Here is a 14,937-nt window from a genome sequence, read left to right as displayed (position 1 = left end):
CTTTGTCTAATCAGACCCCACTCCAGATTTTTTCAGTGTGTCAGATATGAATACCATATGAATATGTTGCTCCAAGCAGAGCTGTAAAATGACTTCAAGTCATGAGGAGGGACAGACCTGCTCCACATCATTTTAATAAAAGCTCTAAAAACTTTGGCTTTTGATTCCATGCTATCCCAAGGAGCTTTGATGATTTTTTACCTGTTTGTTAAGTTTATAGTGGTACAGTCAAACCTCGGTTGTCGAACAGCTCCGTTTTTTAACATTTTGGCTACTGAATGCTGAAAACCCCGAAGTTAATGCTCTGGTTTTTAAATGTTTTTCAGAAGCCAGATGTCCAACACGACTTCCGCTTGAGTGCAAGAAGTTCTTGCAACCAATCAGAAGCCATGCCTCAGCTGCTGAACATTTTGGAAGCCAAACGGGCTTCCGGAATGGATTACATTCCACAAGTGAGGTTTGACTGTATGTTTATTGTTGATTTTTGGATTAGAATTTTATTCTTTACATTATAGCTGCTTTGAACATTTTTTAAAATATGGTTAAAGTATTGGTCTAGGACTGGGGGGGAGGTTCAAACACACAAAGTCATGGCTCTTTTTTAAAAAAAGAAAAGAAAAAACTAGAGAAGTAATTGGAATGCATCTTACCCTTTTCTGCTTGCCATTTCTCTATTCCAAATAGTGAACAACAGTTTCCCCCATTAAAAACAAGCTATTTCTGAGGTAGAAGGAAAGCATCCATCAATGCTTCCTTTCTGCCCCCCTCGATATATACATGCATATGGCTACAGGGCTGTTATATGCATTAGTATATAAATAAAAGTTAGCCCCAGAGATACTATCAGTGCTTCCAGATGTGGACAATCAGCAGCACCCAATCATTCCTGGTCTACTTAAAGCTGCAAATGAAATAGCAACTCGGTTTCCAGACTTATGGAATCCAAGAAACATTCTGCATCCATGTGGGTAGCTCCCCTTTCTCCAGTCCCAAATTGCTGGGAATGTTACATGGACCACAGTGCAGGTGAAAAGTGAAATGCTCGCCTCCCTCCCCCCCTTTGCTGCACTCACAATAAGTATACGCCTTCTGCTGCAATTTAGGGCTGGGTAAAAGAAATAGATATGAAGGCAATATTATTTGGAAAGGGGATGGTGAAAACGATAGAAATGATTGTTAGAAAAGAGACAAAGCGTATGAAAGGAAATGGCTACAGCAAGCTACGAAAGACCAGCTGGCTCCAACAGTTGCACCATAAAACATCTATCCCTAGGGAAATTCAATACAGTGTTAAAGGAGGCATACCATAATTTCTGAACATGGGGGCAGGGAAGGAAGTTAAGCAGGGGAAATATAGGAGCAGGGCATTTTGTTGACAATACCAAGCTAATGCTCTGTAAAAATGAATGGAAAAAGTTGACTATTTCACAGTAAAAGCCCAGTGTGGAAACAGATTATATGTGAAACACTCTGAGCTTGTACAAAAATAAAATCTATAAAACATTCGTAATTATGGCTATGGCTTATGCCTACCTTCCATTCTTTGCCTCCTGTCCCCCTCTGCACTCCTAGCCTGCTCTGTCTCTCCTGCATGCATGTCAGCTGATCAGTGAAAATTTGAAGCCTTTGAAGCTGAGGCCACACCCTCCTCTTTACAGGCCACTTTCAGAGAGTCAGGCTGATTCTATTCCCCCCTCCCACGGCCATTTTATTTTTCAATGACTCAGTGTTCCATGGCTATTGGGAATGCTCTGTCCTCACTGGGTTTGGGAGGGAGGAGGAGTTTCTCCTTATGGTCTATCTATAGCTATATGGAGGGGGGAGGGGAATTGTACTTCTGCATCTCTTTAGATTCCCCCAAGTATGCTTGTGAGATGAGAGTGCTTTTTTATTATTGCTTAAGGGCTGGAGCTCATCCATGAATTTTAAAAATATTACTTCAATATTGCTCAACTAGAGCACAGCTAGAGCATTCATAGCTCACAATGTGATCATGGATAATTTCAAAACCTATAGGGTGGTGCCAATATAGGTATGTCATAATTGCAACTGAAATTGTAATTACTCTGGCTCATCTGCAAGAACATTAGTTTGATAAACAATAAACCAAAAACTTGGACTTCTGGATTACTGTGGAATGGCAGTGGATGATGAGCTGTTTTCTCCATGAATGGGGAGCTCGTCACAAGAGCCTTGGGGGAAGCACGAAGGTGGCGTGCACCCCCCAAGTAAGCCCCATAAGACATAAGAGAATTAGTAATTGATTGGTTGCAATATCACCAACTTAATGAAGTGTTTAAGATGGATAAAAACAAAACCTCCCAGTTCAAAAGGGAACTGTTAGAAAATAAAACTAAGTTAATTTCTAAAATGTATAAACTTTTATTAGACTGGCAAACAAAAGATGAACAGGTCAAATCAATTATGATTCACTAGGCGAAGGATTTTTGTTATAATATTGAATTAGCAGCATGGGAGAGATTATGGACAATAGGATTAAAAAAGACAGCCTGTTCGAAAGAAAACTATATGAAAATGATGTATCGTTGGTACTTAACTCCTAGTAAATCAGCTAAAATGTATAAATCAAAGTCTAAAACATGCTGGAAATGTAAAGAGAAAGAGGGCATGTTTTATCACATGTGGTGGTCATGTAAGATAATAATAGACTTCTGGGAAATGATAAATAACGAATTGGAAAAAATGCTGAAAATAATGTTTTGTAAAAAAAAAAACCCAGAAGCTCTTCTTTTAGGTAATTTACGTCCAGAGATCCTGAAGGACCAGACAAAATTATTCATGCATGCAACCATGGCTGCATGGATGATGTTAGCCCAGAGATGGAAAGATGGCACAACTCTGACCAAGGAAGAGTGGTAGATAAAACTGATGAATTATGCCTAGATGGCAAAACACAGGAAGAATTAGAAACCAGAAAGAGACTGACTTTAATAAGGAATGTGGTAAGTTTATTATTTATTTTTAAAAATACTGTAAACAATTACACACATTGGTAGGATTGACAGAAAACGTGTAGTAAAACTTCGAACTATGGAGTGATAAAGGATTTATAAAAATAGAGCTACGGAAGAGATGCAGAGGGGGAAATTATTATATGAAGATCCATGAAGGTGGGGAGGTAAGTCAAAGAGGATTTTATGTTTGTAGGTTTTTTTATTCTGTTTGTAAAATTGAAAATGCAAAAAATAAAATTTTAAGCTGCTCAATAAAATGAAGAAGAAGAAACCAGAAACTTGAGAACCATATGAAGGAGACAAAACAAAACTAAGAGCTGACTGAGTGAGAGATTATCTGGACAAATGCATGTTTCCCAACTTGCATTTGGCAAGAAAACAATTATACAGATAAATATAAAGTGTTTGGGATGGTTACACTAGTAACTGGGTACACCGGGTTCGTGTCTCTGCTCCTCCACATGCAGCTGCTGGGTGACCTTGGGCCAGTCACACTTCTTTGAAGTCTCTCAGCCCCACTCACCTCACCGAGTGTTTGTTGTGGGGGAGGAAGGGAAAGGAGAATGTTAGCCGCTTTGAGACTCCTTTAAAGGGAGTGAAAGGCAGGATATCAAATCCAAACTCCTCCTCTTCTTCTTCTTTAGAACAAAATCACTCAGATTATTTGTCTGTCCTCACCATGTCCCTGCACTAGGTTTCAAAACAGCAGGCAAAGAGCACAACTACCAAGTTTTTGATCTAATATCTGCACTAATCCTAAGATCATCTGTACCATAAGGCTGAGATATCCCTGACTCAGTTTCATTCACTGCAACTGAAAATCTTGCCCAAAAGGCTTAACAGTGAATGTGCACTTCTACTTGATGTGAGTCAGCGCCACAGCAAGGCTATATTTGGTCAGAACTAGCAACAAAAGTTTCCCTCCCCTTTCCCTGTAGGAAGTTGCTACTTTAGAACTAATGATTTTACATCAACATTGTGTCCATGAACTAAAGACCTCATTCTCAAATTTGTATGGGCAGGGTAAAACAGACTTTAATATACGGTATATAATGGCAGTGCCCTAAATATGTCCCCGTTTTCACAAAACTAATCCAGATGCAAATACATTTCCTTCAGACTAGAATACTGACAGAGTGACTCAGTTTTAAAACTCAGTATTTTTCTACAGCAGAACAAACATGTACTTTGAATAACATGGAAGCAGTACTGTTTATTTGAAGGAATAGTAGTCAGTGGAAACTTGTCTGTTCCAGGTTCCTGTCCCACCCCCACCCCCTTTTCATAATGCCCACTGGATGATGACAACATCATAATAATATATAGAGTTGGTTGACATGGTACCAAATTGGAAATTTCACGTGCCAAATCCACATCAAAGAACAGGCATTGAGAGACCTTACCCTTTTGTGCTATTGTTGGACTCTCCCCAAATTGACAGAACAGGGTTGAGTGTGTATAGACTGTACAGCATGCTAATCTTAATAGATGCATATATAGCTGATGGTCTAAGGCAGATGTGGGAAGCTGACAGATTACTATCAGTAGAGATGACTGGACCTCAACATGGGGGAAATTTGTTTTGAAATCTGCCTTGGCCTCAACATAAGAGGCAGCACTTAAAACATTGTAAAAATGCCATCTCACACCTATACATTTGGCTCATATTACTACCTGACATTCACCAAGCTGCTGGAGAGGCTGCAGATCATTATGCTTGAATCAACATATTATGGGGTGTGTGGAGGGGGGGTGAGAATGGTTCAATTATGTGAGGAAGTATTTGTTGAAATAAAAGCAGTTATTGGACAAAACACCTTGAAATGTCCAGAGCTAACCCTGCTCAATTTTTTGTTAATGGGAGACAACATTAACTTACATTTCAAACCCCTAATAAGTCATCTTTAACTAGCAGCCAGGCTGATAATAAAAAGATACTGGAAAAAATCAGAGGGTGCTTCTTTGACAAACTGGTACGATAAAGTACGATAAAAAGCACTAATGGAAAAAGTGACTAATAAAATAAAAATGTTACAAGGTTCAAAGCATAAAGATTCTTTTGCAACTGATTGGTACAAATTTATTATGTATACAGCTAAAAATGAAAAGAGAGGACGCCCTTCATACTATAAGACTTTTTGGTTAGCATAGCTGTATGTTGCCTTTGATGCAAATAAATGGGACAGGAAGTGATAGCAACACGCAGTGTTAGAAACTCAGATATATAAGCGAGGTGCCAAGTGGCTCCTTAAACCAAAGTTACAGTCACCAAATTGCCATTTTTGGGTAAAAGAGCTCTAAAATCTTATTTTTCAAATGATGGATTGACTATGATTGACTATGTGGCTAATTGAGATGACAACCATGAGCTAGGTTAAGAACTTTGAGAACTTAAAGAAGAAAAGTCACTTGATCCAGGTCCAGTCCATGAATATTTTGGCCTTTTCTGACCACCTTTTTTTCTTAAAGGTGACTGAACCTGCTTAGGCTGCACAGAAAAAGCATTTTGGTTCCAGAAATTCATTCCGATTGTGCAGATGAAATATAACTGATAGAATTCTACAGGATGGGGTATTAGTACGTGAAAACAAACCAGATCCAATGATCCCCAGGCATGCATCTCCAGATGGTGGAGATGTCAGGCACCATCCTGGCACCCAGGCATCTTCACTTGGTTGCAACTGGTCAAAAACCAGGTGCAAGGTGAGCCTGGCACCTGGCTAATTTCAAACACTGCTTTCATGATGCAGAACCATGAGACCTATCTTGTGATTGTTTATCCTGACCCTTCAATGGTCTCTGACTCGGAATATGACTTCTGTGGAACTTTTATAGCTGCATTTTGGGGCCTTGAAGGAATCAGAAAGCTATTGAAGTATAGCCATATCTCCTAGCCTTAAAGAGATATAAGAAGCAGGTAAAACAGCATTCCAGGGCATCTTTGGAGGCCAGGAAAGAGGCAATGGATGAATAAGTTAGGGAAGGGGGTGACTTTGGACCTAGGAAGTCGACAGTAGAATGAAAGCTAGAAGTGGGAGAAGAGTAGATAGGGAATAGAGGCATCATTTGCTCACTTTGCTGAAAATCTCCTTGAGGCCCTTATTACTTTGCTCTTTTCAACTGCTTTCAGGCTCATCCTATATCAGTTTTTAAGGTATGTGGTTGAGGTCTGCCTTTCCAGGCTTTTCCTGGAAATTAGCATAGTCAACTGATGTGTTCCACTAGCACAAAGACACACGATTGAGAATTTGAACCCCTTTGCCTTCTCCTCTCCCCATGCATCCTGTGCATGCCCCATAAATCTGTTCTAGAAGATTGTGGGAGCCCCCAGAAAAAAGGGGTTGCACAGGGAGCGAATAAGCTCCATTGCACAACTAAAAGTCATTGCTCTAGTGGAACTGTTTAATTGAATACCACTCATGGTCTCAGTTTCCACAAGAGTGCCTTGTCTGCTTCATTCTATCATTACCTAACAGAGGGGAACTTATACTTCTGTGCAATGCATGACTGAGAGAACACACCTGCATGTAAGTGATTATGTGAATGTGTATGTGCAAGTGTTGTGTGTATGTGTACACAACAGAAAAATCACACATGAAGTATGCTGGTTATTACAAAAGACAGGATGTCAGAGCTGTTAGAACTCTGACTTCAGTTTTATTCAAAGATGACACCTATCCCAAACATAGTCTGGGATGCCATGGAATGCTTTAAAAAACTTTCAAGTCAAAGGCCACTGAGACAGAAAGTTCAGTGTGTTGGTGGTGGGAATGGAACCAGTGAACATCAGTACATTTCTAGCTTGCATTATGCTTTAATAATGGGTTCCTTTAATGATTAAGTAATGATGGGGGAAAGATGCTAGGCAAAAATTGATGCAATGGATTTTTTCCTGGCTTAGTAACTGCTTTGGGAATGGCATCAACTATGCACTTTGTAAATATTCACTTTAGCTTAGTCATAGCAATAACTTCATCTCAGACACTTACGAGAAAAATACTCCAACTTGGAAGTCATTATGAAAGTGCTTAGTAAGTCTATTTTAGGCAGTATTTAATTTACAAAATAATGTTTTCCAGCATGATGATAACACCACACTCTGACTTTTACATTATATTGGTTCACTTGATCTATCTTATAAAAGGGAATGAAAACTAAGGATCTTGAAAGAAGGGATGAAGCGTTCCCTCCCCCAACCCTAGATTTTACTGTCATTTTTTTTAGTTGACTAGTAGTATGCACATACACACACCAGAACTTCACACATACAAAAATACATTATTCACTTCTCTACTGCTATGACCCGGTTGTCATAGCTGCCACCAAACAACAACAAAACAACATGGCTTTCCACTTCCACACTCAGTTTCTCTCCTTCCTCACCCCAGCCAATTTCGTTATTTCCGTCTTTTAGCCTAGACTACAGAAGGACCTGCCAGGCATACTGTCCTATTCTCTTCTTTGTCACCACTCCGGGGTAACGAAGATGGTACCTGCAGCAGCATTTTTCTTTATTGCTTTACTGAATGATGCCACCCTCCACTGTCACGACAGCCCAGCCTGGCAAGCATATGAGGATTGGGGAAGGCTGAAGCTAAGGAAGGAACAGGTGGCAGCAACCAGTCCAGAGCTCAACAGCGAAGCACTGAAGAAGGACCTGCAGGAGGTGCTAGTATTTTCATTTCCCTCCCAAAGCCACCAGAGTTGTTTGGGGAGGAGGCAGAGGTGCCCTCTAGTCTTGGGAAGGATCTGCATCCATTCCCCAGTGCCATGTCTAGCTTAGCTATAGTATCTATTCCATTTCACCTTGAGGTGAAAGTCCTGCAAGTATCAGTTCAAAGGCAGTGACATAATTTCCAATTTGCATATAATGAAGGCAAGAACTACCAGGGAAATAATCAATAGCATCTGGTAGAGTGGAGCTGAAACTTCCCCTCCAGCGCTAGCATCACTGCAGCTTACCTGGGCAGGGCAGGGCGATATCAAGGTTGGGCTGTTTTACAGCCTCCATCAGTGGCCACAAACACCCAGCCTCATCACTACCCTGCCCTGTCCATCCAAGCACTGGTGTCAGGGGGTGCCTCCAAGCTACACCACACCAGTCACTACTGGGAGTAGTTTTACAGCATGTAGAAGGGGAGAAACATCCAGACTCTAACTTGTGTTTAAAACTTTTGTAGTAATAAGGCCCAAAACTTAGTATCGGTGAAAGACAATTTGCTCATACCTCCTCTGTTGTTGCACCATTGGGAAACCAACTCCTGCCTTCGTCTATGGCTTCGTAATGAAGCAGGTTTTTTTCTCATGCTGGGTCAACCATGCCAAAGGTGCTTTTAGGGTCATGTATGAAAATATTCTTTGCCTCTATTTCTTCTCCTTTAACAAAGGTAGCCTTGAGAACCATATCATGTTTTGAAGAGGCTCTCAGTTTCACAGAGCAGAGCTGTTTCTTTTGAATTACAATGCAATGCTCAAAACGTGGCAGGAAAAGTTCATTTGGAAAGCTAACAAATAGTATAATCCACATTAGGGCAATACCCATGTAGGCTAACCCGAATGCCAAAACCGTTGTGCAAGTTTTCAACTCAAAAGCTTGCACACTATTTTGGGATATATTGGCTGGCTTGATTAAAGTGTTGCCTTAAGATAGAATGTTATTTTTTCCTTATGGGCCACCTTTATTTCATTTTTGTTTAGAACAGAGATCACCAAACTAGTTGGTGGCCCTAAGGCATTTTTGCAAAATCACTAGTTCTTGCATTTTGCAGGGGGAGATATTTTATTTTATTTTTGCAATGGTAGGCACTTCCTTCACTCATGAAGGGCCTTTTCTGAATGTGTGTGTGAGGGTTCTCAACTATGCTCTCTGTGTGACTGAGAGACATACACTTGGGCAGACAGAGGGGGAAATGTGTGTGAGAGATAGAGAGAGACTTTTGCATGTGTGTCTGTGGTCTATATGTGTGTAGTGAGTGTACGTGTGTGCTGTGGTGTGGCCAGCTTGTATATTTTTCCTGGTACAGGGGCATGCTCTCTCTTCTTAGCGTGAGTGTGTTCAGTGGGTGGGTGTGATCTGAACAATCAGGGCCAGCAGGACATCTATGACTGCCCACAGCAAGAATGGAGGGAAGGGAGCAGCTATTATTTTGTGTTATGCCATGCTCCCTGTAGCAGCCACTTTGAGAATGGCACCCATAAAGGTAAAGGGACCCCTGACCATTAGGTCCAGTCGTGACCGACTCTGGGGCTGCGGCGCTCATCTCACTTTATTGGCCAAGGGAGCCGGCGTACAGCTTCTGGGTCATGTGGCCAGCATGACTAAGCCGCTTCTGGTGAACCAGAGCAGCGCACGGAAACGCCATTTACCTTCCCACCGGAGTGGTACCTATTTATCTACTTGTGGCGCTCATCTTGCTTTATTGGCCGAGGGCGCCGGCGTACAGCTTCCGGGTCATGTGGCCAGCATGACTAAGCCACTTCTGGAGAATCAGAGCAGCGCACGGAAACACCATTTACCTTCCCACCGGAGTGGTACCTATTTATCTACTTGTGGCGCTCATCTCGCGTTATTGGCCAAGGGAGCTGGCGTACAGCTTCCGGGTCATGTAGCCAGCATGACTAAGTCACTTCTGGAGAACCAGAGCAGCGCATGGAAACGAATGGCACCCATAGAACTTTGAATTGTGTCTGCTGGTCCAAAAAGGTTGGCAGCTTCTGGTGTAATAATAACAGCTTTCAGAAAATGATATGAAGGCCTTTTTTTAAGAAGGGGAAAGTTACCGTAAATAATGGCAATCAGCCTTAGCTTCATTATCTCTGATGCAGTTTGCTGAATTGGCTGTTGGAACAGTGTTGGGAGCCCCATGATCTCAACAAGGCCTCACTCTCTCACCTTTCCCCAACGGTGCCAGATGCAAAACACCGCACCTTCCCATGTTTCTGGTCAAAGCTTTGGGTGACATAGGCGTATAATGCGGCCGTCCTACGATCTGCTGAAGAAAGGACCCTCCCGTAGAAATCTACTGGCGACAGAGCCTTTCGGTTTGGTTCAACCCCTGGGAACGGCTTGAAGAGGCCTCTGGAGCCGGAGTGGACTGTGAAGCCGCTTCCCTCTGAGGAAAGGAGGGAGCCGCCCTCCCTCCTTGCACGGCCGCCTGGGAATTCCGCTAGCCTCGCTCCTTCTCGCCCACCCGAGGCGCGCCTTTTTCTCCGGGCTCACCCTTCCTCCCCACACCGCAGGTGCCCACATGGAAAAAGTGAGCCTGAGGCGACGCATTTCGGCCAAACACCGGGCGGCGGAATGAACAGCCGCGGCCAGCCCCGCCCGCCAAGAACCAGGCCGGGATCCTCCGCCTCCCAGCGACACCCGGCCCGGTTTTGTCGGTCTCGGGGTGGGGAGAAGCTGCGCCTTCAGCACCGGACAGGGAGCGCGAGCGGGGCAAGGGAAGCCCCGGGATTCCCAGGCACTTGCCCAAGCGCCGCCTCAGGAGCCGGAGTGGAGAAAGGGAAGTTTTCCCCCGGGCAAACTGGCCAGCGACCAAGACCCCCCCCCCCGCGCGCGCCCCGCTTCCCTCCCAGTGGCTTTACTCACCGTCATTGGCCAGACCCATCTCGATGAGGGTCTCATCCTTCTTGCCCACTCGGTTCATGGCTGCTCGGGAGAGGCGGGCGCGCAGGCTAGCCAAGCAGCCTTGCCCGCTAGAGAGAGCCAGTGTGTGGGAAAAAGGGGGGTGGGGAAGGCGGGCGGGCAGAGCGCGAGTGCGCCGCCCCCAGCCTTTCCTCTCTCTCGCTCTCTCTCCACCCTCGCCCGCCCACCCCTTATCTCTTCGCCCTGGAATCCCAGAGGAGCAGCGGACGACCTAATTAGAGTTCGCCGGCAGAGCTCAAGGAACGGGAGGGAGGGAGGGAGGGCGCGCGCGCGGGGAGGTGGGGGGGGCAGAGGTTGAATTGCTTCAAGGGGAGGCGCCTCGTGCGGCCCTGGAAGCTGAGGAGGGGAGGAAAGGGAGGGGGCGAGAATGCGCGAGTCGGGGTCTGCGCGCGCTGCCAAGGTTCGGACTCGGGTTACTCCTGCGGATTGCGTCACGGGGGAGGGGGGAGGCGCCGAGGCTTTGCTCCTTGCGCTGTCTCACACTCTCGAGCTCCACACCCTTTTCCTGTTGAGTCTTTCGGTGTTGATGCTGCTGGCTGTTCTCTTCTCTCTCTCTGAGCAAGCTCACACCCACGTGCTGCATTAGGAGAGAGGCATTCTCAAGAGTATAGTCACCCGTCTTCCACCCCCTCCTCTTTCACAAAGGCGAATATTTTTCACTTCCACTTGAGTGTTATTATATTTTTATTTTTATGGACATCATCAAATATCTCAAAGGCCAGATAGAGCAAGCTTGTTTTCTCCTGCTCCGGAGGGTAGGACCCAAACCAATGGATGCAAGTTACAAAGAAAGGAGATTCCGACTAAACACCAGGAATAACTTTCTGACAGTAGGAGCAGTTTGACAGTGGAAGGGACTCCCAGGAGAGGTGCTGGAGTCTCCTTCCCTGGAGGGTTTTAAGCAGAAGTTGGAGGACCATAATAATTTACTAATAATAATAATAGTAATAATAGTCATACGCTGCCCATCTGGCTGGGCTTCCCCAACCACCAACCATCTGTCACGGATGATTAACTTGAGGTTCCTGCATTGCAGGGGGTTAGACTAGATGTCCCTTGGGGTCCCTTTGTTGTTGTTGTTTAGTCGTTTAGTCGTGTCCAACTCTTCGTGACCCCATGGACCAGAGCACGCCAGGAACTTCTGTCTTCCACTGCCTCCCGCAGTTTAGTCAGACTCATGTTTGTAGCTTGTAGCTTTGAGAACCACCTCGTCCTCTGTCGTCCCCTTCTTCTTGTGCCCTCCATCTTTCCCAACATCAGGGTCTTTTTCAGGGAGTCTTCTCTTCTCATGATGTGGCCAAAGTATTGGAGCCTCAGCTTCAGGATCTGTCCTTCCAGTGAGCACTCAGGGCTAATTTCCTTAAGAATGGATGCGTTTGATCTTCTTGCAGTCCCTGGGACTCTCAAGAGTCTCCTCCAGCACCATAATTCAAAAGCATCAATTCTTTGGTGATCAGCCTTCTTTACAATTCTGGGGTCCCTTACAATTCTGTTATCCTGTTACCAACACCACAAACAGGAGGCTGTCAAATTCAAAGGAGTGGAGAGGGAGGGAGAGGAAAGTCACCATAAGAACATAAAAGCCCTGCTGAATCAGACCCAAGGCCATCTTGTCCAGCATCCTCTTCTCACAGTGGCCAATCAGATGCCTGTGGGAAACCAAGCTGGAAATCAACACAAAAGCCCTCTTCTCTCCCATGGTTTCCAGAGACTGGTATTAAGAGGCATGATGATTCAGTTTTCTCACACCAGTCAGCTAGAATATGTGAGGACCATGTGTGCCATCCTGGGGAAGGATAAGGATAAGAAAAAGAAAAAGAAAGGATCTGCATCTCCTCCCCCCTCCTTTATAGTCCCCCTCCCCTCAGAATTTGCCTCCACCCTGAAGCTGCATTTCCATCACTGGTTCAACACTTTTATAAGTTTTATGGGGATACAATTACGGTATATAGCAAGCTAGTTCAGTAATAAAAGTTTTGGATGCATTTAACAAGAGAGCCAGAATAATTTGTGCATGGTTTCAAACAATAAAATGATCTAATCATGAATAAGAAGGGGAGAGGAAGTACTATCACAGTAATTTCTTAAGTCGAATAAATTCCAGTGAAGTCCACTTGACATATAGTAAATTTCTATTAATGTCTTCCCCACATTGGTCTCTACAGCAGACACTGCAACCGTCCAACAGTTTGACTTCACCCCCAAATGTACACTCCTCCATTGTCTCCCAAAACAGACAGATGCCAACAATTGTTATGTATGTATGATTGGCCTTGGTATTATCAGCACATGTATGCAGCAGCAACACATGTGTATGTTGGATTGTCACAAGTATTCTACAAAATGATTTATAATATATTAAATCACCTATAAAATTACTCACTTGTTCACATACCTGTTCCTTTTATAGGACCACCTCTCTTCATATGAACCTATCTGGACCCTGAAATCATCCTCTGAGGCCCTTCTTTGTGTGTCTCCTCCAAAAGAGGTTTGGAGGCTGGCAACTTGAGAATGGGCCTTTTCTGCTGTGTCTCCCCGTTTGTGGAATGCTCTCCCTAGGGAAGCTTATCTGATGCCTTCATTATACATCTTTAGGTGCCAGGCAAAAATGTTCCTCTTCACCCAGGCCTTGGGCTGATTGACATCCAATGCCCTTTCAAATGTGTTGTGGGAGGGTGCATTATTGGTTTGTTTTTGTCTATATTTTCATTATGTATTGTGTGTGTGGTTTTTTATATTGTGCTTTTATGTTGTGAACCATCCTGATATAGAATCATAGAATCATAGAGTTGGAAGAGACCACAAGGGCCATCGAGTCCAACCCCCTGCCAAGCAGAAAACACCATCAGAGCACTCCTGACATATGGTTGTCAAGCCTCTGCTTAAAGACCTCCAAAGAAGGAGACTCCACCACACTCCTTGGCAGCAAATTCCACTGTCGAACAGCTCTTACTGTCAGGAAGTTCTTCCTAATGTTTAGGTGGAATATTCTTTCTTGTAGTTTGGATCCATTGCTCCGTGTCCGCTTCTCTGGAGCAGCAGAAAACAACCTTTCTCCCTCCTCTATGTGACATCCTTTTATATATTTGAACATGGCTATCATATCACCCCTTAACCTCCTCTTCTCCAGGCTAAACATGCCCAGCTCCCTTAGCCCTTCCTCATAAGGCATCGTTTCCAGGCCTTTGACCATTTTGGTTGCCCTCCTCTGGCACTATTACTTCCTTTGATCTAGATGCCATACTCCTATTGATGCAGCCCAGAATTGCATTGGCTTTTTTAGCTGCCGCGTCACACTGTTGGCTCATGTCAAGTTTGTGGTCAACCAAGACTCCTAGATCCTTTTCACATGTACTGCTCTCAAGCCAGGTGTCACCCATCTTGTATTTGTGCCTCTCTTTTTTTTTTGCCCAAGTGCATTTTTTTAAAAAACATTTATCCCTGTTAAAATTCATCTTGTTTGTTTTTGCCCAGTTCTCTAATCTGTCAAGGTCATTTTGAAGTGCGATCCTGTCCTCTGGGGTGTTAGCCACCCCTCCCAGTTTGGTGTCACCTGCAAATTTGATCAGGATGCCCTTGAGCCATCATCCAAGTCGTTGATAAAGATGTTGAATAAGACCGGGCGCAAGACAGAACCTTGTGGCATTCCACTAGTCACTCTTCTCCAGGATGAAGAGGAACCATTGATGAGCACCCTTTGGGTTCGGTCAGTCAGCCAGTTACAAATCCACTGAGTGGTAGCATAGTCAAGACCGCATTTTACCAGCTGCTTTACAAGAATATCATGGGGCACCTTGTCAAATGCCTTGCTGAAATCAAGGTAAGCTACATCCACTGCGTTCCCTTCATCTACCAGGCTTGTAATTCTGTCAAAAAACGAGATCAGGTTAGTCTGACATGACTTATTTTTCAGAAATCCATGCTGACTATTGGTGATCACAGCATTCCTTTCTAGGTGCTCACAGACTGTTTGCTTAATGATCTGCTCCAGAATCTTCCCTGGTATTGATGTCAGACTGACTGGGCGGTAATTATTTGGGTCCTCTCTTTTCCCCTTTTTGAAATAGGGACAACATTTGCCCTCCTCCAGTCTGCCAGGACTTCGCCTGTTCTCCAGGAATTCTCAAAGATGACTGCCAGTGGTTCTGAGATCACATCTACCAGTTCTTTTAATACTCTTGGATGCAGTTCATCTGGCCCTGGAGACTTGAATACATCTAAACTGCCAAGTATTCTTGTACAATCTCCTTAGTTATTCTGGGCTGTGTTTCCTCTGCTGAATCATTTGCTCCAAATTCTTCAGGTCGGGCA

At 44.1% G+C, this 14,937-nt stretch overlaps 1 protein-coding gene across 8 annotated transcripts in view; it reads right to left on the bottom strand.

The window, feature by feature from the left end:
* ANO5 (anoctamin 5) overlaps positions 1-10,875 on the bottom strand; it is a 66,107-nt gene extending 55,232 nt beyond the window's left edge. For all 8 annotated transcript variants that reach the window (XM_081927504.1, XM_081927505.1, XM_081927506.1 and 5 more), the window contains exon 1: positions 10,567-10,875. In XM_081927504.1, coding sequence (XP_081783630.1) covers positions 10,567-10,624 — 58 coding nt within the window. In that variant the 5' untranslated portion in view covers positions 10,625-10,875. The remainder of the gene's footprint in view (positions 1-10,566) is intronic.
* Between the last annotated feature and the right edge of the window lie 4,062 nt (positions 10,876-14,937).

The sequence above is a fragment of the Podarcis melisellensis genome, assembly GCF_964234715.1.
Source record: "Podarcis melisellensis genome assembly, chromosome: 1".
In the NCBI taxonomy this organism is placed as follows: domain Eukaryota; kingdom Metazoa; phylum Chordata; class Lepidosauria; order Squamata; family Lacertidae; genus Podarcis; species Podarcis melisellensis.
Note: the sequence above shows the minus strand (reverse complement) of the source record. Positions and strands in the feature narration are given on the sequence as shown.